The sequence below is a fragment of the Heterodontus francisci genome, chromosome 31 (assembly GCF_036365525.1).
Source record: "Heterodontus francisci isolate sHetFra1 chromosome 31, sHetFra1.hap1, whole genome shotgun sequence".
In the NCBI taxonomy this organism is placed as follows: Eukaryota; Metazoa; Chordata; class Chondrichthyes; order Heterodontiformes; family Heterodontidae; genus Heterodontus; species Heterodontus francisci.
In genome coordinates this window covers 9,277,854-9,303,892 of record NC_090401.1, presented here as the reverse complement: position 1 = coordinate 9,303,892, position 26,039 = coordinate 9,277,854, and the positions used below count along the sequence as shown (strand labels likewise).

The following is a 26,039-nucleotide window of genomic DNA, read 5'->3' as shown; positions in this document are numbered from 1 at the left end:
CAGTGCGAATGGTAGGGTTTTATTTTGCTGCCATTCTGTACTGAGCACTTTTTCCCAATAAGTGTGGAAAACAAGAGCTGGGGATTGTAAGGCCATGTGAGAAGGCTGGGAGAGGCTGAAAAGTGGTTTGGTGGACAGGATGGAGCAGGGCACCTGGTCTTAGAGATTACTGGTTTCCACTCACTCAATAAACACATTCCATTTTATTAGACCATAAATCCGTCAAACCATTAAGACTTGCCTTTGTTTTCTATGTGTCAAGAGTGTAATTTTCTGTCCTGTCAACTGTGCCAATGGAGATGGTTTCATTTAGTCTTGGAATGTGGGCATTGCTGGCAATGCTGCTGTTTAATGCCCCTCCCTGGCTACCCTGGAAAGCTTTGATACAACTAAGTGGTTTGCTGGGCCACTTCCCTTGCTGTGGGTCCGGAACCATTTACAGGTATAAGTGTATAAGGACGGCAGATTTCCTTTCCTAAAGGTGCACCTGATGGATTTTTATGACAATCTGACAGCTCCATGGTCACTTATACTGACACCAGCTTCTTATTTCCTGTCCCTCAGTCCCATGTCTTGATTTGTAGTCACCCTGTGTTTGTCTGCAGCCTGGTTAGCGCTGGTATATTTACTATAATACTAACAGTCGGGTGAATGCAGATACTAGGTTGGGGCCAATAAAATGCCTGACCTAAGACATGCACCCTGACCCCCATCACCTGACTACTGTCATGCAGGTCCTCACCTGCCAAGAATGAGGCACATTAATTTCACCACATGGACATTAAATTTCTGGGAAGAAGAGAAGGCCTGTTACAGGGACTGCCATATCTTGGCTGGAAAAAATACATTTGTATGTTAACAAACAGTGCTTAGAAAGGACAAAGGGCCATTCCCTTTCATGCAATACCAAGAAATGGTCAGACCAGTTAGTCACATGATTAACCTGCTTGGCAACCTGGGGGTTTCTGAATTGTGCAGTTTGAACTGTGTGCTACTGGATTGAAAAGACCTCTCCTGGCTGGCTCACCATAGCCTCTCCTGTCTGCTCCCATGTCTTTGTCACAAGCCTCTGAATCCACTGAAGACATATGAACCCCAAGAGAGAAAAGTCTCCTACAATGAACAAGGTTTAAGAAGAATACTGGGCCCAAACGAAAAGCAAAATCCACCTACAAACAAGGACTCTACAGTGAGCTCAAAGAACTGTGACAACAACTCTTCAGATATTACCTTAAATTTTTCCACTTTATTTTCTTCTGCTCTTTCCTGTCTCTATCTGCATGTGTGTATTGCGTATGCATGCTAGCGTGGGTGCGTTGTGTATCCGTAGGCGTTAACCAAATTAGAGTTTGTTTAATAAATTTCAACCTTTCTTCTTTAAACCTAAGAAAGCCTGTTTGTGCTGGTTTCTTTGCCTTATAATTGGAAAGCAGTGAACAAGGATTCACCAAGGGGGAGCTAAAAACAGTGTGTTTAAAAATAAAATTCTATTACAGTAAGACCAGGTGAAGGCTGAAAGGGAACCCTGGACCTCTTCCTCACCTGATCGTAACACTATGTTTGGGAAAGAAGGAACTTCCGTCCAGTCAAGGCCTCCAGAAACTTGCCAAGGGAGCTGGGCGCTGGTATATTGTGAGCTTTGCAACTTTCAGCAGCAGTGTGCTGGTAGGCCCATGGATTCCTGGGGCCTCTATTTTTAAGGGCAGTACTGGAAAGAGTTGAGGGTGGGCATAGATCCTTTTTCAGCCTGTTGCTAGGATACAGGTTAGGTTGCCTTGAGGAAGCTGTCTACTTTTATATTAACAATTGACCTTCTCTTTTTAGAGGGGCACTATTAATAAAATGTAACTTAAAGAAACAAATTAATGGAAAACTGAAATTGAGGGGAGAGTTTCCAGGGATTTGAGGCAGCTGACTGCACTGGTAGCTGCTGAGGATGGAGGCTCCATGCAGCAGAACAGTGAAGCTGGGGGGTAGTGGGGGTGGGAGGTTACATACCTGAGATTGCAGAGGCATTCCTCTTCAGGATCAGCAAGGTGTTCTCTGCCTCATGCTCTGTGCAGGAGGAGAGTGCCAGGAATACAGTTGGGTTACAAACTCCATCGCATTCCTCCAAATCGTCACTCACTGCAGATTATTGAAAGTAAATTTCACAATAATTACTGCAAGGTGTGTCCCCCTGTTAACAATGGCTCTTCAGTGCCATTGAAATGTGAGGACAAATGGGCCAGGGATTGAAATCCTTTTGTCTCACTTTAACTTGCATGTGTGTTATTTTTCTCCCCCACCCTTCTTGAAGATTCTGACTCTTACTGTGGTACGATTTCCACGGACACTGACTCTTATTGGGGGATGGTCACAACAGACACTGGCTCTCATTGGGGTATGGTCACCATGGACACTGACTCTCATTGGGGGATGGTCACCACGGACACTGACTCATTAGGGGATGGTCACAACAGACACTGACTCTCATTGGTGTATGGTCACCACGGACACTGACTCTCATTGGGGTATGGTCACCATGGACACTGACTCTCATTGGGGTATGGTCACAGCAGACACTGACTCTCATTGGGGTATGGTCACCATGGACACTGACTCTCATTGGGGTATGGTCACCATGGACACTGACTCTCATTGGGGTATGGTCACAACAGACACTGACTCTCATTGGTGTATGGTCACCACGGACACTGACTCTCATTGGTGTATGGTCACCACGGACACTGACTCTCATTGGTGTATGGTCACCACGGACACTGACTCTCATTGGGGTATGGTCACAACAGACACTGACTCTCATTGGTGTATGGTCACCATGGACACTGACTCTCATTGGGGTATGGTCACAACAGACACTGACTCTCATTGGGGTATGGTCACCATGGACACTGACTCTCATTGGGGTATGGTCACAACAGACACTGACTCTCATTGGGGTATGGTCACCATGGACACTGACTCTCATTGGGGTATGGTCACCACGGACACTGACTCTCATTGGGGTATGGTCACAACAGACACTGACTCTCATTGGTGTATGGTCACAACAGACACTGACTTTCATTGGGGGATGGTCACCACGGACACTGACTCTCATTGGGGTATGGTCACAACAGACACTGACTCTCATTGGGGTATGGTCACCACGGACACTGACTCTCATTGGGGTATGGTCACAACAGACACTGACTTTCATTGGGGGATGGTCACCACGGACACTGACTCATTAGGGGATGGTCACAACAGACACTGACTCTCATTGGGGGATGGTCACCACGGACACTGACTCTCATTGGTGTATGGTCACAACAGACACTGACTCTCATTGGGGTATGGTCACCATGGACACTGACTCTCATTGGGGTATGGTCACCACGGACACTAACTCTCATTGGTGTATGGTCACAACAGACACTGACTCTCATTGGGGTATGGTCACCATGGACACTGACTCTCATTGGTGTATGGCCACCACGGACACTGACTCTCATTGGTGTATGGTCACAACAGATACTGACTCTCATTGGGGGATGGTCACAACAGACACACTCTCATTGGGGGATGGTCACCACGGACACTGACTCTCATTGGGGTATGGTCACCACGGACACTAACTCTCATTGGTGTATGGCCACCACGGACACTGACTCTCATTGGGGTATGGTCACCATGGACACTGACTCTCATTGGGGTATGGTCACCACGGACACTAACTCTCATTGGTGTATGGTCACAACAGACACTGACTCTCATTGGGGTATGGTCACCATGGACACTGACTCTCATTGGTGTATGGCCACCACGGACACTGACTCTCATTGGTGTATGGTCACAACAGATACTGACTCTCATTGGGGGATGGTCACAACAGACACACTCTCATTGGGGGATGGTCACCATGGACACTGACTCTCATTGGTGTATGGCCACCACGGACACTGACTCTCATTGGTGTATGGTCACAACAGACACTGACTCTCATTGGTGTATGGTCACAACAGACACTGACTCTCATTGGGGTATGGTCACCATGGACACTGACTCTCATTGGTGTATGGCCACCACGGACACTGACTCTCATTGGTGTATGGTCACAACAGACACTGACTCTCATTGGGGTATGGTCACCACGGACACTAACTCTCATTGGTGTATGGTCACAACAGACACTGACTCTCATTGGGGTATGGTCACCATGGACACTGACTCTCATTGGTGTATGGCCACCACGGACACTGACTCTCATTGGTGTATGGTCACAACAGACACTGACTCTCATTGGTGTATGGTCACAACAGACACTGACTCTCATTGGGGTATGGTCACCATGGACACTGACTCTCATTGGTGTATGGTCACAACAGATACTGACTCTCATTGGGGGATGGTCACCATGGACACTGACTCTCATTGGTGTATGGTCACCACGGACACTGACTCTCATTGGTGTATGGTCACCACGGACACTGACTCTCATTGGTGTATGGTCACCATGGACACTGACTCTCATTGGGGTATGGTCACCACGGACACTGACTCTCATTGGTGCATGGTCACAACAGACACACTCTCATTGGGGGATGGTCACCACGGACACTGACTCTCATTGGTGTATGGTCACAACAGACACTGACTCTCATTGGGGTATGGTCACCATGGACACTGACTCTCATTGGTGTATGGCTACCACGGACACTGACTCTCATTGGTGTATGGTCACAACAGACACTGACTCTCATTGGGGTATGGTCACCATGGACACTGACTCTCATTGGGGTATGGTCACCACGGACACTGACTCTCATTGGGGTATGGTCACCACGGACACTGACTCTCATTGGCGTATGGTCACCACGGACACTGACTCTCATTGGGGTATGGTCACCACGGACACTGACTCTCATTGGTGCATGGTCACAACAGACACTGACTCTCATTGGGGTATGGTCACCACAGACACTGACTCTCATTGGGGTATGGTCACCATGGACACTGACTCTCATTTGGGTAGGGTCACCACAGACACTGACTCTCATTGGGGTATGGTCACCATGGACACTGACTCTCATTGGTGTATGGCTGCTATGGACACTGTCTCTCATTGGGGGATGGTCACCACGGACACTGACTCTCATTGGGGTATGGTCACCACGGACACTGACTCTCATTGGTGCATGGTCACAACAGACACTGACTCTCATTGGGGTATGGTCACCACGGACACTGACTCTCATTGGGGTATGGTCACCACGGACACTGACTCTCATTTGGGTAGGGTCACCACAGACACTGACTCTGCCACAAGAGGCAGTGCTGAGGGTGCGTGCATGACATTGCTGGGGGGGTGATTGAGGAGTTTTGATGAGGTAATTCAGGAGAAACTATTTGTCAATGCCAGTTAGTTGCTAAAAAGGGAGCTCGATTGAGCAGTGCAGGTTGTGCAGAGAGTGTGTTTATGGGGCCAGGACTGTGCTGGGTTCACATTCCTTCCCACCATTTCACCATGCTGCTCACTCTATCCCAAATCCTGGAGATTGGGCCATTCGAATACTGGGGCTTGGTGCTTGCCCCTCGATAAGCGACAGGTTTTGGAGTGGGCCCTGGAGTTCAAGGCCCATGTCAGGCCGAACGAAACAGTGCATTAAAGTTCAAAATGGGTTCCTCCAAGAACAAGGTAATCAGTTCCTCTGGGTGCAGCCAGAGAGCAGGAGATTGGGACTGAGTGCCAGCAGTGACCCAGACTGGGACTGGAGCTGGGGCTTACTGCTGATAGGGCAGGGGAATGTACTGTGGATAGCATAGGTGTGATGGGTTAAATGGCATCCTGCTGTACTGTAAGATTCTATGGGATAGATGTTAACTGACCTGCAGTAAAGAAGTAGAGGCATTCTGAGGCCTGGGCTCAGCTAACCAGACCTGGCAAGATGTGGACATCAAACTGACTTCACAAGACAGTTCACAGATTGGTGCCCAGCCAGCAGCAAGGTAAGGCTGGGTAGAGAAGGGTTCATGATCGCAGAGGGGAGAGCCTCAGGCAACAATGCCCCAGATTATTTCCTGGGCCGTCTTTGACCAGTAAAGCCACTCTGAGTCCACAATGTTCACTCTGACCATTTCTGACCTAAATGGCAATTGGTGTCTTTTGCATATTACAGGCCCTGATTACTGTATAGATTGGGGCCTTGTGACCCCTGTGGCCTCCTGTCCAAGGTGCAATGGCTGGAAGGTCAACCCCATTGGGCACTTTTACTGTCCCTTTAATGTCAATTGCTCTCTTTCTTTCTCTCTCTCTCTCTCTACCTTTTGCTGTCTTTCCCTTGTTCTATCTCTCTCACTCTCTCTGTCTTCCTCTCTCCCTGTTTAATGTCTGAATATCTCCCTTTCTCTTCTAGGTTGTACAAAGAATGGGCTGAAGTATCCAACAGGAGCCACATACAGAGAGAACTGCAACCTGTGGTAAGGATTATCCACACTTGCTCTTATTCAGTGTCTCTGCTGTGTCGGGAAGTTTCTGTTTGTGTTTGCAAACTGTAGATTGTAAAATGAAAATATGGAATATGCCAAAACTCTACACAAGGGACATAACAATCCGATGGGTGTGGGAAGTGAGAACTTGCATTTCCGCGGTGACTTTCATGGCCTTGAGATGTCCCAAGTGCAGTCACTGCTGTAATGTAAAAAACATTACAGCAAGTTTCCACAGAGAGCAATCTGATAATGACGAGATAAACTGTTTTAGTGATGTTGGTTGAGGGATAAATATTGACCAGAACATCGGGGAGAACTCCCAACTCTACTTTAAATAGTACTTTGAGATCTTTTAAGTTTACCTGAGAGAGCAGATGAGGCTTTGGTTTAATATCCCTCTTCCGAGTTGACTGCCACCTTCAACAGTGCAGCACTCCCTCAGTACTGACCCCCCGACAGTGCAGCACTCCGTCAATACTGACACCCGACAGTGCAGCACTCCCTCAGTATTGACCCCCCGACAGTGCAGCACTCCGTCAATACTGACCCCCGACAGTGCAGCACTCCCTCAGTACTGACCCCCGACAGTGCAGCACTCCCTCAGTACTGACCCCCGACAGTGCAGCACTCCGTCAATACTGACCCCCGACAGTGCAGCACTCCGTCAATACTGACCCCCGACAGTGCAGCACTCCCTCAGTACTGACCCCCGACAGTGCAGCACTCCGTCAATACTGACCCCCGACAGTGCAGCACTCCGTCAATACTGACACCCGACAGTGCAGCACTCCCTCAGTACTGACCCCCGACAGTGCAGCACTCCCTCAGTACTGACCCCCGACAGTGCAGCACTCCGTCAATACTGACCCCCGACAGTGCAGCACTCCCTCAATACTGACCCCCGACAGTGCAGCACTCCCTCGGTACTGACCCCCCGACAGTGCAGCACTCCCTCAATACTGACCCCCGACAGTGCAGCACTCCCTCAGTACTGACCCCCGACAGTGCAGCACTCCCTCAGTACTGACCCCCGACAGTGCAGCACTCCCTCAATACTGACCCCCGACAGTGCAGCACTCCCTCAGTACTGACCCCCGACAGTGCAGCACTCCCTCAATACTGACCCCCGACAGTGCAGCACTCCCTCAGTACTGACCCCCGACAGTGCAGCACTCCCTCAATACTGACCCCCGACAGTGCAGCACTCCCTCAGTACTGACCCCCCGACTTTGCAGCACTTCCTCAGTACTGCCAGTCTGACAGTGCAGCACCCCCTCAATACTGACCCCCGACAGTGCAGCACTCCCTCAGTACTGACCCCCCGACAGTGCAGCACTTCCTCAGTACTGACCCTCTGACAGTGCAGCACTCCCTCGGTACTGACCCTCCGACAGTGCAGCACTCCCTCAATACTGACCTCCGACAGTGCAGCACTCCCTCGGTACTGACCCTCCGACAGTGCAGCACTCCCTCAATACTGACACCCGACAGTGCAGCACTCCCTCGGTACTGACCCTCTGACAGTGCAGCACTCCCTCGGTACTGACCCTCCGACAGTGCAGCACTCCCTCAGTACTGACCCTCCGACAGTGCAGCACTCCCTCAATACTGACCTCCGACAGTGCAGCACTCCCTCGGTACTGACCCTCCGACAGTGCAGCACTCCGTCAATACTGACCTCCGACAGTGCAGCACTCCCTCAATACTGACCCTCCGACAGTGCAGCACTCCCTCAATACTGACCCTCCGACAGTGCAGCACTGCCCCAGTACTGACCCCCCGACAGTGCAGCACTTCCTCAGTACGGCCCCTCCAACAGTGCAGCATTCCCTTAGTACTGACCCTCCGACAGTGCAGCACTCCCTCAGTACTGCCACTCTGACAGTGCAGCACTCCCTCAGTACTGCCACTCTGTCAGTGCAGCACTCCCTCAGTAATGACCCTCCCACAGTGCAGCACTCCCTCGGTACTGACCCTCCGACAGGGCAGCACTCTCTCAGTACTGACCCCCCGACAGTGCAGCACTTCCTCAGTACGGCCCCTCCGACAGTGCAGCACTCCCTTAGTACTGACTCTCCGACAGTGCAGCACTCCCTCAGTACTGACCCTCCGAAAGTGCAGCACTTCCTCAGTACTGCCAGTCTGACAGTGCAGCACTCCCTCAGTACTGCCACTCTGTCAGTGCAGCACTCCCTCAGTATTGACCCTCCCACAGTGCAGCACTCCCTCAGTACTGACCCTCCAACAGTGCAGCACTCCCTCATTACTGCCCCTCTGACAGTGCAGCACTGCCTCAGTCGGCCCCTCCGACAGTCAGTACTCGCTCAGTACTGACCCTCCGACAATGCAGCACTCCCTCAGTACTGCCACTCTAACAGTGCAGTACTCCCTCAGTACTGGACCTCCAACTCTGTAGCATTCCCTCAGTGCTGACCCTCTGACAGTGCAGCACTCCCTCAGTACCCCCACTCCGACAGTGCAGCACTCACTCAGTACTGCATCTCTACAATGCACACTCCCTCATTACTGCCCCTCCGACAGTTCAGCACTCCCTCAGTACGGCCCCTCCGACAGTCAGCACTCCCTCAGTACTGACCCTCCGACAGTGCAGCACTCCCTCAGTAATATAAGTATATTAAGGGCAAGAGGATAACCAGGGAAAGAGTAAGGCCCATTAGGGACCAAAGTGGCAATCTGTGTGTGGAGCCGGAGGACGTAGGTGAAGTTTTAAAAGGTTACTTTTCATCGGTGTTCACTCTGGAGAAGGACGATGTAGGTGTAGAGATCAGGAAGGGGGATTGTGACATACTTGAATAAATTAGCATTGAAAGGGAGGAAGTATTAGCTGTTTTAGCAGGCTTAAAAGTGGATAAATCCCCAGGCCCAGATGAGATGTATCCCAGGCTGTTATGTGAGGCAAGGGAGGAGATAACAGAGACTCTGACACAAATTTTCAAATCCTCTCTGGCCACAGGAGAGGTACTAGAGGACTGGAGGACAGCGAATGTGGTACCATTATTCAAGAAGGGTAGCAGGGATAAACCAGCTAATTACAGGCCGGTGAGTCTAACATCAGTGGTAGCGAAACTATTGGAAAAAATTCTGAGTGACAGGATTAATCTCCACTTGGAGAGGAGGGATTAATCAGAGTTTAGTCAGCAGGGCTTTGTCAGGGGGAGATCGTATCTAACTAACTTGATTGAATTTTTCGAGGATGTGACTAGATGTGTAGATGAGGGTAAAGCAGCTGATGTAGTCTACATGGACTTCAGTAAGGCTTTTGATAAGCTCCCGCATGGGAGATTGGTTAAGAAGGTAAGAGCCCATGGGATCCAGGGCAATTTGGCAAATTGGATCCAAAATTGGCTTACTGGCAGGAGACAGAGGGTGATGGTCGAGGGTTGGTTTTGCAAGTGGAAGCCTGTGACCAGTGGTGTACCACAGGGATCGGTGCTGGGACCCTTGCTGTTTGTAGTGTACATTAATGATTTAGGAGGTATGATCAGTAAGTTTGCAGTTGACACAAAAATTGGTGGTGTTGTAAATAGTGAGGAGGAAAGCCTTAGATTACAGGACAATATAGATGGGCTGGTAAGATGTGGAGGACAGTGGCAAATGGAATTTAATCCTAAGGAGTGTGAGGTGATGCATTTTGGGAGGACTAACAAGGCAAGGGAATATACAATGGATGGTAGGACCCTAGGAAGTACAGAGGGACAGAGGGACCTTGGTGTATTTGTCCATAGATCACTGAAGGCAGCAACACAGGTAGATAAGGTGGTAAGGAAGACATATGGGATACTTACCTTTTATTAGACAAGGCATAGAATATAAGAGCAGGGAGGTTATGATGGAGCTGTATAAAATGCTAGTTAGGCCACAGCTGGAGTACTGTGTACAGTTCTGGGCACCGCACTATAGGAAGGATGTGATTGTACTAGAGAGGGTGCAGAGGAGATTCACCAGGATGTTGCCTGGGCTGGAGCATTTCAGCTATGAAGAGAGACTGAAAAGGCTCGTGTTGTTTTCCTTAGAGCAGAGAAGGCCGAGGGGGGACATGATTGAGGTATACAGAATTATGAGGGGCATTGATAGGTGAGATAGGAAGAGACTTTTTCCCTTAGAGGAGGGGTCAATAACCAGGGGGCATAGATTTAAGGTAAGGAGCAGGAGGTTTAGAAGGGATTTGAGGAAAACATTTTTTCACTCAGAGGGTGATTGGAATCTGGAACTCACTGCCTGAAGGGGTGGTAGAGGCAGGAACCCTCACAACATTTAAGAAGTATTTAGATGAGCACTTGAAGCACCATAACATACAAGGCTGCGGGGCCAAGTGCTGGAAAATGGGATTAGAATAGATAGGTGCTTGATGGCTGGCATGGACACATGGGCCGAAGGGCCTGTTTCTGTGCTGTATAAATCTATGACTCTATGAGTACTGCCCCTCCGACAGTGCAGCACTCCCTCAGTACTGACCCTACGGCAGTGCAGCACTCCCTCAGTACTGACCCTACGACAGTGCAGCACTTCCTCAGCACTGCCCCTCTCACAACTCCCTCAGTACTGACCCTACGACAGTGCAGCACTTCCTCAGCACTGCCCCTCCCACAGTGCAGCACTCCCTCAGTACTGACCCTCCGACAGTGCTGCACTCCCTCAGCACTGCCCCTCTGACAGTGCAGCACTCCCTCAGTACTGCCACTCTGACAGTGCAGCACTCCCTCAGTACTGATCCCCCGACAGTGCAGCACTGCCTCAGTACTGACCCCCCGACAGTGCAGGACTGCCTCAGTACTGACCCCCCGACAGTGCAGCACTCCCTCAGCACTGCCCCTCCGACAGTGCAGCACTCCCTCAGCACTGCCCCTCTGACAGTGCAGCACTCCCTCAGTACTGCCCCTCCGACAGTGCAGGACTGCCTCAGTACTGACCCCCCGACAGTGCAGCACTCCCTCAGTACTGCCACTCTGACAGTGCAGCACTCCCTCAGTACTGACCCCTCTGACAGTGCAGCGCTCCCTCAGTACTGCCCCGAAATGTCAGCCTGAATGTTGTGCTTGGTTGAATCCAGAACCTTGTACTTCAGAAGTGAGAGTGCAACCCACTGAGACACGCCTGACACCTGTAACATGTATCTCACTCGGAGCAGCAACGTCTGTTTGTTCTGTTTCTTTTTCTTGTAGTTTTGACAGTGCTGCATATAGTGAGAGAAGTAGGAAAGGGAAAAGCTCGCTGCTGAGTCACGGATCAAAGGGCAGTGATTAGTGAGTGGGAGGGGAGACCTTGCTGAGTTTTAGGAATCACTTTGCTCAGAGAGAGAAATGAAATGACAAAGAGGAGGTGGGACTATTGAGAGTAAACGCAGAGGAAATCCTTCAGGAAGAAAGAGCGAATGAGAAACAGAGGGAGTGAGAGAGAAAGTTAGAGTCATTATCTGTTTACAATTTCTAAACAGCCAAGAGGCAGCAGTGTAAATGTCAGAATACTGAGGTTTCTATTAGTGAGGGGATATATTCAGCGGGCATGTAGATGTCAGACATTGTAGTTTGGCATTGTACTGCTAACCAGATCTCCTTTCGTCCCGTTGTTTTTATATCCTCACGCTTGTCCCTTGGTGAACAGTGATGTAGTGGAAGGATTCACAGGTGTACAATCTGACAGGCTGAAATGTGAACTCTCTAGGTAGTGAGTTAATCCGATATGGGGGCAGGGGTTTATAGGCTCCCACAACCTGTACGATGAGAAGGTTGGGGCCATGACACCCATCGGACAGGAGTATCCCACTGGATGTCAACCCAGAATTTTGAGCTGTCTCCTCTCACTGAGATTGTCTGGAGCAGAGTTCAAACTTGGGACCCAGAGAAGGGAATGTGACCACTTTATTCACTAACCTTCTTCCTTTACTTGTTATTTTATTTTAAATTATTTTCCACCAAGGAGTTTGACATTTGAAAGCCACAGTCACTGTCAGACATGGCTTCTGCTCCCAGCAGCAGTTAGAGATGTAAACCCAGACCCTCCTGGTTCCACTGACATACATGCAACATCATATCATTCACTTTGTTGCAGATAACTTACTTGGCCGCACCATTTTGGCTAGTGTGACAGACACACACATGGCAGGCACCCCAGCAATGGAGAACCCAGGTATACACAGAGCGTCCTGTACACAGGAGCTGATACTGAGAACCCCGTACACACACACAGGAGCTGGCACCGAGTGTTTTGTACACACAGGAGCTGGCAACAAGTGTCTTGTACACACACAGAGGAACTGGCACGAGTGTCTCGTAGACACAGCAGCTGGAACTGAGTGTCTGGTACACACAGAGGAGTTGGCACCGAGTGTCTGGTACACACAGAGGAGCTGGCACCGAGTGTCTGGTACACACGGACTAGCTGGCACCGAGTGTCTGGTACACACAGAGGAGCTGGCACCGAGTGTCTGGTACACACGGACTAGCTGGCACCGAGTGTCTGGTACACACAGAGGAGCTGGCACCGAGTGTCTGGTACACACAGAGGAGCTGGCACCGAGTGTCTGGTACACACGGACTAGCTGGCACCGAGTGTCTGGTACACACAGAGCAGCTGGCACCGAGTGTCTGGTACACACAGAGGAGCTGGCACCGAGTGTCTGGTACACACAGAGGAGCTGGCACCGAGTGTCTGGTACACACAGAGGAGCTGGCACCGAGTATCTGGTACACACGGACTAGCTGGCACCGAGTGTCTGGTACACACAGAGGAGCTGGCACCGAGTGTCTGGTACACACGGACTAGCTGGCACCGAGTGTCTGGTACACACAGAGGAGCTGGCACCGAGTGTCTGGTACACACGGACTAGCTGGCACCGAGTGTCTGGTACACACGGAGGAGCTGGCACCGAGTGTCTGGTACACACAGAGGAGCTGGCACCGAGTGTCTGGTACACACGGACTAGCTGGCACCGAGTGTCTGGTACACACAGAGGAGCTGGCACCAAGTGTCTGGTACACACAGAGGAGCTGGCACTGAGTGTCTGGTACACACGGACTAGCTGGCACCGAGTGTCTGGTACACACGGACTAGCTGGCACCGAGTGTCTGGTACACACAGAGGAGCTGGCACCGAGTGTCTGGTACACACGGACTAGCTGGCACCGAGTGTCTGGTACACACGGACTAGCTGGCACCGAGTGTCTGGTACACACAGAGGAGCTGGCACCGAGTGTCTGGTACACACAGAGGAGCTGGCACTGAGTGTCTTGTATACAAGAGCTGGCACTGATACACTTCTGAGCTGTGGTATATTTTAAATACTGTGCTTTATTTGTCACATCAGCTTATTACATCTGTGTGCTGTAGGAGCTGTAGAAATGAATGACAGTATTGATCTCTGGGAATATTTGGCCAGCATTAGATTGGAGAATTGGGAACTGTTCCAAGACCGTGTGCCTTTCCTGCCTGGGTTAGTATCTGAGGCTTGCAGCCTGCTCCTTGTACGAGTACCGTAGAGCTGGCACCTATCAGTGCCAATCATTGATAACAATGCCTGGGTGCCTCAGAGTGAGCCTCTTTGCAGAGCTATGCTTTAAACTTTCCCAGCTCCAGCCTAAGGGCAGGCGTGTGCTTTTTCCAAAAGCAACAAGAGATATTTTGGTGCCTGTGTAGTGAAACAGTCAGCAAAGCTTGTGCCTGACAGCGAGGCAGCAGGAGTTCCAATTATATGGGTGCTTTAACCTGTAATTACACATTATTATGTGTGGAATTTATTTCAGCTGTGTATGGATAACATGGCCTCAGTAAAGAGTTTATGGTGATTGCTGTACAATAGAGTACTCACATTGTGAAAGTTAAAAGTGGAAGTGTATGTTACAAGGGGTGCTGGGTGCCATTTAAATGGCTGCAGCTGTGAGGGGTTTGGGCATTTGCTTCTGCACCGAGGGCGCATCTTCTCCTGTTCTCAAATACTGGCTCCTTTATTGTACTGGTGATGCAGTTCACCCACTGTACTGTACATGTACAGGAGCTGACACAGATACACAGGCCATACAGTACCAGACGGGAGTGTATCATTCCCTTTTACCTGCTGTGTCCTGTACATGTACAGGAGCTGACACCGAGACACACAGACTGTACAGTACCAGACCATGGAACCATAGATCTTTACAGCATTGAAGCAGGTCACTCAGCTCATTGTTTTATGACCATACTGAGATGCCCATAATTGTAAGAAGGTTATTTGACTGAGGAGGCACAATCCTTGCCAAATCCATCCTATCTTTCATGAGATGGGATTTAATAACTAGCAAGGAGCAGTAGGTGCGAGGCCTCACATTCCACCATCTCCCCACCCCACCCACCCCCAACCATCTCCTCTACCAGGAGCATTAATGCCAACTTTAGACCTTGATCTTTGTTCTGGTTGAGACTGGGATCTCACTGCTCCATGTGGCTCAGTACTATACTGGACAATGTCTTTCCCCAGTCAGCATGGGGGAACTTGAGGTGAGACTGGGACGATAAAGCTAGCCCAGGTTGCTGTTTTTCAATAAGGTGGAGGTTTTGTTCTTTTTCTATTCTGTATTGCAAAGCTGGTTGCTTAATTTGCAATAACAATGGTTTTCATTTTATTCCCTGTCTATCAGTTAGTCTCACTTCAAGGCCAGTAACAGCACATTGGTCCCCACCTGGGGATGCTCTAATTAACTGTTGGAAGCTGAGGGATGACTTTGAAAGTACAATCCAATTAGTTTCACTCCCCCGCTCTTCCTCCATAGTCCTGCAAATTTCTGCTTTTCAAATATTTATCCAATTCTGTTTTGAAAGCTATGATTGAATCTGCTTCCACTGCCCTTCCAGGCAGCACGTTGCAGATGACAACAGCTTTTTAAACTGTTTAAAAAAAAAAAAATCCTTGATACTGTTGCTATTACAGAGACTTGGTTGAGGGAAGGGCAGGATTGGCAGCTAAATGTTCCAGGATTTAGAAGCTTCAGGCGGGATAGAGGGGGATGTAAAAGGGGTGGGGGAGTTGCATTACTGGTTAAGGAGAATATTACAGCTGTACTGAGGGAGGACACCTCGGAAGGATCATGCAGCGAGGCAATATGGGTAGAGCTCAGGAATAGGAAGGGTGCAGTCACGATGTTGGGGGTTTACTACAGGTCTCCAAACAGCCAGCGGGAGATAGAGGAGCAGATATGTAGACAGATTTTGGAAAGATGTAAAGGTAACAGGGTTGTAGTGGTGGGTGATTTTAACTTCCCCGATATTGACTGGGACTCACTTAGTGCTAGGGGCTTGGATGGGGCAGAATTTGTAAGGAGCATCCAGGAGGGCTTCTTGAAACAATACGTAGATAGTCCAACTAGGGATGGGGCCGTTCTGGACCTGGTATTGGGGAATCAGCCCGGCCAGTTGGTCGAAGTTTCAGTAGGGGAGCATTTCGGGAACAGTGACCATAATCCCATAAGTTCTAAGGTACTTGTGGATAAGGATAAGAGTAGTCCTCGGGTGAAGGTGCTAAATTGGGGGAAGGCTAATTATAACAATGTTAGGCAGGAACTGAAGAATTTAGATTGGGGACGGCTGTTTGAGGCAAAATCAACATCTGACATGTGGGAGTCTTTCAAACGTCAGTTGATTAGAATCCAGGACCAGCATGTTCCTGTGAGGAAGAAGGATAAGTTTGACAAGTTTCGGGAACCTTGGATAACGCGGGATATTGTGAGCCTCGTCAAAAAGAAAAAGGAAGCATTCGTAAGGGCTGGAAGGCTAGGAACAGACGAATCCCTTGAGGAATATAAAGACAGTAGGAAGGAACCTAAGCAAGGAGTCAGGAGGGCTAATAGGGATTATGAGAAGTCATTGGTAAACAGGATTAAGGAAAATCCCAAGGCGTTTTATACGTATATAAAGAGCAAGAGGGTAACCAGGGAAAGGGTTGGCTCACTCAAGGACAGAGAAGGGAATCTATGTGTGGAGCCAGAGGAAATGGGCGAGGTGCTAAATGAGTACTTTGCATCAGTATTCACCAAGGAGAAGGATGAGGACTTGGTGGATGATGACTCTAGGGAAGGGAGTGTAGATAGTCTCAGTTATCTCATTATCAAAAAGGAGGAGGTGTTGGGTGTCTTGCAAAGCATTAAGGTAGATAAGTCCCCAGGGCCTGATGGGATCTACCCCAGAATACTGAGGGAGGCAAGGGAAGAAATTGCTGGGGTCTTGACAGAAATCTTTGCATCCTCATTGGCTACAGGTGAGGTCCCAGAGGACTGGAGAATAGCCAATGTTGTTCCTTTGTTTAAGAAGGGTAGCGAGGATAATCCAGGAAATTATAGGCCGGTGAGCTTTACGTCAGTGGTAGGGAAATTATTAGAGAGGATTCTTCGGGACAGGATTTACTCCCATTTGGAAACAAACGAACTCATTAGCAAGAGGCAGCATGGTTTTGTGAAGGGGAGGTTGTGTCTCACTAATTTGATTTTTTTAAAATTCATTCATGGGATGTGGGCGTCGCTGGCCAGGCCAGCATTTATTGCCCATCCCTAATTGTCCTAACTGAGTGGCTTGCTGGGCCATTTCAGAGGGCATGTAAGAGTCAACCACATTGCTGTGGGTCTGGAGTCACATGTAGGCCAGACCAGGTAAGGACAGCAGATTTCCTTCCCTAAAGGACATTAGTGAACCAGATGGGTTTTTACAACAATCGACAATGGTTTCATAGCCATCATTAGACTAGCTTTTTAATTCCAGATTTATTAATTGAATTCAAAATCCACCTTCTGCTGTGGTGGGATTTGAACCCACGTCCCCAGAGCAATACCCTGGGTCTCTGGGTTACTAGTCCAGTGACAATACCACTTCGCCACCGCCTCCCCTGGTGTTTTTTGAGGAAGTGACGAAGATGATTGATGAAGGAAGGGCAGTGGATGTTGTCTATATGGACTTTAGTAAAGCCTTTGACAAGGTCCCTCATGGCAGACTGGTACAAAAGGTGAAGTCACACGGGATCAGAGGTGAGCTGGCAAGATGGATACAGAACTGGCTCAGTCATAGAAGACAGAGGGTAGCAGCGGAAGGGTGCTTTTCTGAATGGAGGGATGTGACTAGTGGTGTTCCGCAGGTATCAGTGCTGGGGCCTTTGCTGTTTGTAGTATATATAAATGATTTCTGGAAAATGTAGCTGGTCTGATTAGTAAGTTTGCGGATGACACAAAGGTTGGTGTAGTTACGGACAATGATGAGGATTGTCAGAGGATACAGCAAGATATAGATCGGTTGGAGACTTGGATGGAGAAATGGCAGATGGAGTTTAATCCGGACAAATGTGAGGTAATGCATTTTGGAAGGTCTAATGCAGGTGGGAGGTATACAGTAAATGGCAGAACCCTTAGGAGTATTGACAGGCAGAGAGATCTGGGCGTACAGGTCCACAGGTCACTGAAAGTGGCAACGCAGGTGGATAAGGTAGTCAAGAAGGCATATGGCATGCTTGCCTTCATCGGTCGGGGCATAGAGTATAAAAATTGGCAAGTCATGCTGCAACTGTACAGAACTTTAGTTAGGCCACACTTAGAATATTGCGTGCAATTCTGGTCGCCACACTACCAGAAGGACGTGGAGGCTTTGGAGAGGGTACAGAAGAGGTTTACCAGGATGTTGCCTGGTCTGGAGGGCATTAGCCATGAGGAGAGGTTGGATAAACTCGGATTGTTTGCACTGGAACGACGGAGGTGGAGGGGCGACATGATAGAGGCTTACAAAGTTATGAGTGGCATGGACAGAGTGGATAGTCAGAAGCTTTATCCCAGGGTGGAAGAGTCAGTTACTAGGGGACATAGGTTTAAGGTGCGAGGGGCAAAGTTTAGAGGGGATGTGCGAGGCAAGTTCTTTACACAGAGGGTGGTGAGTGCCTGGAACTTGTTGCCAGGGGAGGTGGTGGAAGCAGGTACCATAGAGACGTTTAAGAGGCATCTTGACAAATACATGAATAGGATGGGAATAGAGGGATACGGACCCCGGAGGTGCAGAAGGTTTTAGTTTCGGCAGGCATCAATATCGGCGCAGGCTTGAAGGGCCGAATGGCCTGTTTCTGTGCTGTACTGTTCTTTGTTTTGTTCTTTGTCTTTCCAATCACTTTCCTTCTGTGTCCTCTGGTTACCGATTCTTTTGCCAATGGAAATAGTTTCGACTTATTTATTCAATCAAAACATTTCATGATTTTGAACACTTCTATGAATCTCCTTTTTACCATCTCTGCTCTAATGAGAGCAGCCCCAGCTTCTCCAGTCTCTATAGAACTGAAACCTCTCACGCCTGGAACCATTCTTGAGAATCTCTTCTGCATTTTGCCAGCTGATCATTTTCTGGTGTCTCCCTGTTGGAATAGAATAAACAGCAGAATCTGTAACTTGCAGGATTCACATCTGAAGAAATCTCTGTACGTTTACACCCACACATGTTACAGGAATGTTGTGGGAGTTCTATTGCATCATGAAACATTCCCAACATTGTGCAGTGTAGGAAACCCACTCCCCATGGGCCACCCTCTCTGGAGAGACACTAGTTGTTGACCCATGACGTTGCATTGCTCCCTTTGGGCCATCCTAATTCCAAATCTCAAACTTGTCGCTGTCTATGTGCTGCATAATGTTTGAACACTGGAATCCAATGGGACTTGACAGAGTGAATTTAAATCCTCCTTCCTGTAAAGGTCCAGTATAATCCTCAGGGGTAAGGTGAGAATTCTGTGGAATTTGTAATTATTGCTGCTGATTGTTTACACATATGTTGGTGGATGATATTTTTAACCTGCATATTCCATCTTGACTGTTCTCAGACAAGCTTTAGGAATCTGTGGGAAATCCCTGTTACAGGAATAGAATGAAAGCATCAAGTTCCCATTCCCACAAGCCCCAGGATCTATACCAACACTTGCTTAATATTTCATGTTCTTTCAACTTTTGCCATGGCTTCTTTCTAATGTTTTATTTTAAAATGTATTCTTGGGATGCTGGCAAGGCTGTCAGTTACTGACCATCATTTCCCCTCGTCGGAGAATCTATAACTGGAGGGTGTAGTTTCAGAATGAGGGGTCGCCCATTTAAAACAAAGATGAAGAGGAATTTCTTCAGACAGAGGATCCTGAACCTTTGGAATTCTCTACCCCAGAGAGCATTGGAGGCTGAGCCATTGAATATATTCAAGGCTAAAATAGACAGATTTATGAGCTATAGAGTAGTCAGAGGTTACAGGGAACAGGCAGGAAAGTGGAGTTGAGGCCAAGATCAGATCAGCCATGATCTTATTGAATGACGGAACAGGCTTGAGGGGCCATTTGGCCTACTGCTGCTCCTATTTCTGGTTCTTATGTTCTTATCACTGATTGCCCTGAGATTATGTTGGTGGGCTTTCTCCACGAACCACCGGACCATGTGGTTAAGGTGCTCCCAGAGTGCTGTTAGATCGGGAGTTCCAGGATAGTAACGGACTTCAGAGGGACATAGACAAACTGGTGAAATGGCAGATACATGGCAGATGAAATTTAACACAGAAGCGTCTGAAGTGATACATTTTGGTAGGAAGAATGAGCAAAGGCAATATAAACTGCAAGGTATAATTTTAAAGGGGGTGTAGTAACAGGGAGATCTGGGGGTGTATATAACAAATCTTTGAAGGTGACAGGACAAGTTGAGAAGACTGTTAAAAAAGATGTTTTAGGATCCTCGGCTTTATGAATTGAGCACTAGAATTCAAAAGCAAGGAAGTTATACTAAACCTTTATAGAATTGGTCTGCCCTCAGCTGGAGTATTATGTCCAATTCCAGACACCACATTTAGAAAGGATGTCAAAGCTTTGGAGAGGCTACAGAAGAGATTTACTGGAATGGGCCGGGGAAGAGGAACTTCAAATATGTGCAGAAATTGGAGAAGCTTGGATTGTTCTCCTTTCAGCAGAGAAGGTTAAGGGGAGATATGATCGAGTTGTTAAGTGATAAAGTGAATGAGAAGAAATTGTTTCCAGTGGCAGGAGGGTCGATAACCAGAGGATACAGATTTAAGGTGATTGGCAAAAGAACCAGAGTCAACATGAGGTAACATTTTTTTAATGCAGTGAATTGTTGGGATCTGGAATGTGCTGCCTGAACTGGCAGTGAAAGCAGACTCAATAATAACTTTCAAAGGGAATTCATAAATACTTGAAGGGAAGCAATGTACAGGGCTATGGAAAAGGTGCAGGGAATTGAGACTAATTGGACAGCTTTACCAAAGAACCAGCACAGGCATGATGGACCATATGGCCTCCTTCATCCCAAGCCTGAATGTTGTCCAGGTCTTGCTGAATGTGGATATGGACTGCTTTAGTATCTGAGGAGATACGAATGGTGCTGAACATTGTGCAATCATCAGAGAACATCCCCACTTCTGACCTTATGATGGAGGGAAGGTCATTGATGAAGCAGCTGAAGATGGTTGGGCCAAGGACAGTACCCTGAGGAACTCCCGCAGTAATGTCCTGGGACTGAGATGTTTGGCCTCCAACAACCACAACCATCTTCCTTACGGCTAGGTATGACCAGTGGAGAGTTTCCCCCCTGATTCCGATTGACTCCAGTTTTGTTAGTGCTTCTTGATGCCATGCCTGTCAAATGCTGTCTTGATGTCAAGGACAGTCACTCTGACCTCACTTCTTTAATTCAGCTCTTTTGTTCATGTTTGGACCAAGGCTGTAATGACACCTGGAGCCAAGTGGTCCTTGCAGAACCCAAACTGAGCATCGGTGAGCAGGTTGTTGCTGAGTAAGTGCAACTTGATAGCACAGTCAACAACACCTTCTATCACTTTGCTGATGATTGCGAATAGACTGATGGGGTGGTAATTGGCTGGATTGGATTTGTTCTGGTTTTTGTGGGTAGGACATACCTGGGCAATTTTCCACATTGTGGACTAGATGCCAATGTTGTAGCTGTACATTTCCTACATTACAGCAGTGAATACAATTCAAAAGTACTTTGTTGGCTGTAAAGTATTTTGGGATATCTGGTGGTCGTGAAAGGTGCTATATAAATGCATGATGGGAAAATACTGAAGAGTAGAGGAAGTAAGGGGCCTTGAAGTGAATGTCCACAGATCCCTGAAGTTGCAGGACAGTCACTGTCTAAGGTGGTTAAGAAGGCATTTTTAAAAATTATTCGTTCATGGGATGTGGGCACCGCTGACTAGGCCAGCATTTATTGCCCATCCCGAATTTCCCTTGAACTGAGTGGCTTGCTGGGCCATTTCAGAGAACATTTAAGAGTCAACCACGTTGCTGTGGATCTGGAGTCACATGTCGGCCAGACCAGGTAAGGACAGCAGATTTCCTTCCCTAAAGGGCATTAGTGAACCAGATGGGTTTTTACATCAATCAACAATGGTTTCATGGTCACCAATAGACTAGTTTTTTTAAAGTTCCAGATTTATTAATTGAATTCAAATTTCACCCTCTGCCATGGTGGGATTTAAACCCTGTCCTCAGATGACAGCCTGGACCTCTGCATTACTGACCAACTGACTTAGATTACTAGTCTAGTGACAATACCACTGGTGACTATGCCACCACCTCCCCTTTCCTTTATTAGTCAAGATATAGACAACAAGAGCAGTTATGCTGGAACTGTATAACTGATTGGTTAGGCCACAACTTGAGTACTGTGTGCAGTTCTGGTCACCTCATTACAGAAAGGATGTAATTGCACTAGAGAGGGTAGAGAGGAGATTTACGAGGATGTTGCCAGGATTGGAAAAATGCAGCTATGAGGAAAGATTGGATAGACTGGGTTGTTCTCCTTGGATCAGAGAAGGCTGAGGGGAGATCTGATTGAAATGTACAACATTTTGAGGGGCTTGGATAGAGTGGAGGTGAAGGATCTATTCACCTTAGCAGGGAGAGGTTTGTGACGAGGGGGCACAGATTTAAAGTGATTGGTAGAAAAATTAGAGGATAGATGAGGAAAAACTTTTTCACCCAGAGGGTGGTGATGGTCTGGAACTCACTTTCTGAAAGGTTAGTTGAGGCAGAGACCCTCAACTCATTTAAAAGGAGTCTGATATGCACCTCAAGTGCCGTAAGCTGCAGGGCTATGGATCAAATGCTGGAAGGTGGGATTAGGATAGGTGGATCGTTTTTTTGGCCAGCACAGACACGATGGGCTGAGTGGCCTCTTTCTGTGCCTTAAACTTTCTATGATTTCTAAGTAATTTTTCTTTTCTGTACTGAAACAGCTTGGCCAGAGGCATGGCTAGTTCTGGAACACAAGTCTTCAGCACTACACCCAGGATGTTTGTAGGGCCCATAGCCAAAGTTGCAACTAGTGCTTTCAGCCATTTCTTGATATTGCATGGAATGAACTGAATTGGCTGAAGACTGGCATCTATGATAGTGAGGACCTTAGGAGATGGCAAAGATGGATCATCTATTCGGCACTTCTGGCTGAAGATGGCTACAAATGCTTCAGCCTTGTCTTTTGCATTCATATGTTGAACTCCACTGTCATTGAGGATGGAGATATTCATGGAGCCTCCTTCTCCGGTTAATTGTTTAATTGTCCACCACCATTCATGACTGGATAAGACAGGGCTGCTGAGCTTTGATCTGATTCATTGGTTGTGAGATCGCTTAGCTCTGTATATAGCATGTTGCATGTTTAGCATGATGTAGTCCTGCATTGTAGCTTCAGCAGATTGGCATCTCATTTTTAGGTACGTCTGGTGCTGCTCCTGGCATGATCTCCTATGCTGCTCATTGAAACAGGGCTGGTCTCCTGGTTTGATGGTGATGGTAGAGTGGGGGATATACTGGGCCATGAGGTTACAGATTGTGGTTGAGTACAATTCTGCTGCTGCTGACGGCCCACAACACCTCATGGATGCCCAGTTTTGAGTTGTTAAATCTGTTCTGAATCTATCTCATTCGACATGGTGGTAGCATCACACAACGCAATGGACAGTATCCTCAGTGTCATGACGAGACTTTGTCTCTGCAAGAACGGTGTGGTAGTCATGCCTGCCAATATTGTCATGGACAGGTGCATCTGCGACAGATAGATTTGTGAGGACGAGGTCAAGTAGGTTTTTCCCTCTTGTTGTTTTACTCACCAACTGCCACAGCCCAGTCTGGCAGAAATATCCTTCAGGACTCAGTCAATAGTGGTGCTACCATGCCACTCTTGGTGATGTTGTACCATGTTCTTGCTGAAGACAGAGGCTACCAAACCAGAGTAAATTACGACAACTTGCTCTTATATAGTATTCTACATCTTAAACAAGAATAATGCTGTAGTATTTAACAAGGTGGAACGGTGGAGACTGAGCGGAATAATTTGACTTGGTGGAGAAGACAAAGGTTTTTAATGAGGCCATGAATCAGGAAGGGAGAGAGCAGGATGAGAAGAAGGAAATTCAAGGCCCAAGTGGGCTGATGTTTACCTTCCAAATTCAACATTTAAGACAGAGATGAAGAGAATTTTTTTTCTCTCAGAGGATCGTGAGACTTTGGAACTCTCTTCCTCAAAAGTCAGCGGAAGCAGAGTCTTTAAATATTTTAAGACAGGGGTAGATAGCTTCTTGATAAGCAAGTGGGTGAAAGGTTATTGGGAGTAGGCGGGAATGTGGAGTTGAGGTTAGAATCAGATCAGCCATGATTTTATTGAATGGCGGAGCAGGCTCGAGGGACCGAGTGGCCTACTCCTGCTCCTAATTCGTATGTTCGTAACATTAATGGAGCAGTAATGGCCCCATTAGGATAGACCTACTCCACCGTCTGCCATTTTCAAAAGGTCTTCCCCATGGCTGGAGAGCCCTCATGTTTCAAGCACTAGGGCTCTTTACTGTACACTTCGAGGTCCTGTTATGACATGATTGCAACATTAAGGAATGCATGGACTGTGCATTGTCCGGCCATGTGTTCTGCCGTTGTGGGACCTAATCGACATCCTTAAGTTGACTACGGCAGCCTGCTCCAACATTGGCACCAGAACTTTTTCCAAGTTATCTTTTTGTGTGGAGTTCTCACTGCTGGCCCACACTTGTCTCTCCACTGCCCATTAACCACCTCCCACAGCACCCCCGCAACCCTTCCAGGAGCTCCCGAAGGGCTGGATCCATATCCATACAGCCTGATAATGTGTGGGCTCAGAGCCGATGAGCTGTATTGGGACACCTGTCCAGGGAGGGCAGCTCACCAACAGTGTAGGACTGAGGCTCTGGCCTCTTGCTAACAGAAGCTTACAACCCCAGGGAAGGAATGGTTAGACCCTGGCAATGGAGCAGTCAGAATGTTGGAGCAGGATTGTTAGAATATATCAGTGCACTGAGCAGGTGCAAAGTGTGTTAGGTGTCCCTCATTTGGAATGATACTCAATCATTTTTGTTTGAATTTGAGATCTACATTGATACATTTCAGCTGTCAGCCGTGGCTTAGCGGGAGCACTCTCATCAGGATTGGAAAGCTGGGCATTCAAATTCCACAGCAGCATTTGACCTAGTAATCCATGCTGACACTCCAGTGCAATACTGAGGGAGTACTGCACTTCCGAGATATTAAACTAAAACCAGGGCCGGTATTTTACCCTTGTCAGACAGGAACTGTCCACCGACCGAAAAGTTGGTGGCGATCCTGCCTCTGTCGGGCCTGAGGATCCAGACCACATTTTACGGTCTGCAGGCCCTTAATTGGTCTGAGGCGGGTCTTCCACCTCATTGAGGTCCTGCCTAATAGAGCGGCCGGCCAATCAGCGTGCCGGGAGCGGTGGCCACTGCTGGGACTTCAACCAAGCCTCAAAAAGAAGAGGAAGGACAGCCCAGGGAAAAGGTAACTTTTTGGGGCCTCACCTGGGCTGCCCACCTGCCAACAGTAAAATCCCCATGGTGGCGGGCGGAGGCCTATAAGTGGCCGCCAACTGGCCACTTAAGGGCCTTGATTGACCTGGGGGGCGGGTGGGCCCTGCGTAAAATGGTGGTGGAGGTGGGAGTGGGTTGGGAATGACCCCCCTGAGCCTCTACTCCATTTTACACCCCCCCCCGCCAGCTGCCACCATCCTGCTCTTTGGGGGGGCGTAAAATTCCGGCCCATGTTTTCGTGGTTGGGTGGATCTCAGAGATCCCGTGGCATGGTTTGAGGAAGAGCGGGGGAATTCTTTCAGTACCCTGGCCAATATTTAACTCACCACCTAAACAGTTTGTCTGGTTACTTGTCCTGTGCGGGAGATCTTGATGAGTGTGATACGATTCCCTCATTTGCCTACAAACTAACAGTGACAACAAAAACAATACATTGGCTGTGAAGCACTTTGAAATGTTCTGAGATTATGAATAGAATTGCAAGCTCTTTCGTCCTTAAAAATAAACCTAGCCAGTGAGTTGGGGGTCAGTCTCACTTATTTTAGTTGTTAATCGTACTCGACCTTTCTCTAATAATGGCTGGTACTGATGTGAGTGACTTGACCTGGGAGAATGGACACATTCTGAATGGGACATGAGATCAGTTTAAAATAACAGGAGGCAATAGCAGCTTAAATTTCCATGAATCTTATTGGACAG

General features: G+C 48.2%; 1 protein-coding gene across 3 annotated transcripts in view; it reads left to right on the top strand.

Annotated features, from left to right (window-relative positions):
• The window catches only part of tinagl1 (tubulointerstitial nephritis antigen-like 1), a 266,899-nt gene that overhangs the window by 31,771 nt on the left and 209,089 nt on the right, over nt 1-26,039 (top strand). For all 3 annotated transcript variants that reach the window (XM_068011091.1, XM_068011092.1, XM_068011093.1), the window contains one exon: nt 6,399-6,462. In XM_068011091.1, the coding sequence (XP_067867192.1) occupies nt 6,399-6,462 (64 nt within the window). The remainder of the gene's footprint in view (nt 1-6,398; nt 6,463-26,039) is intronic.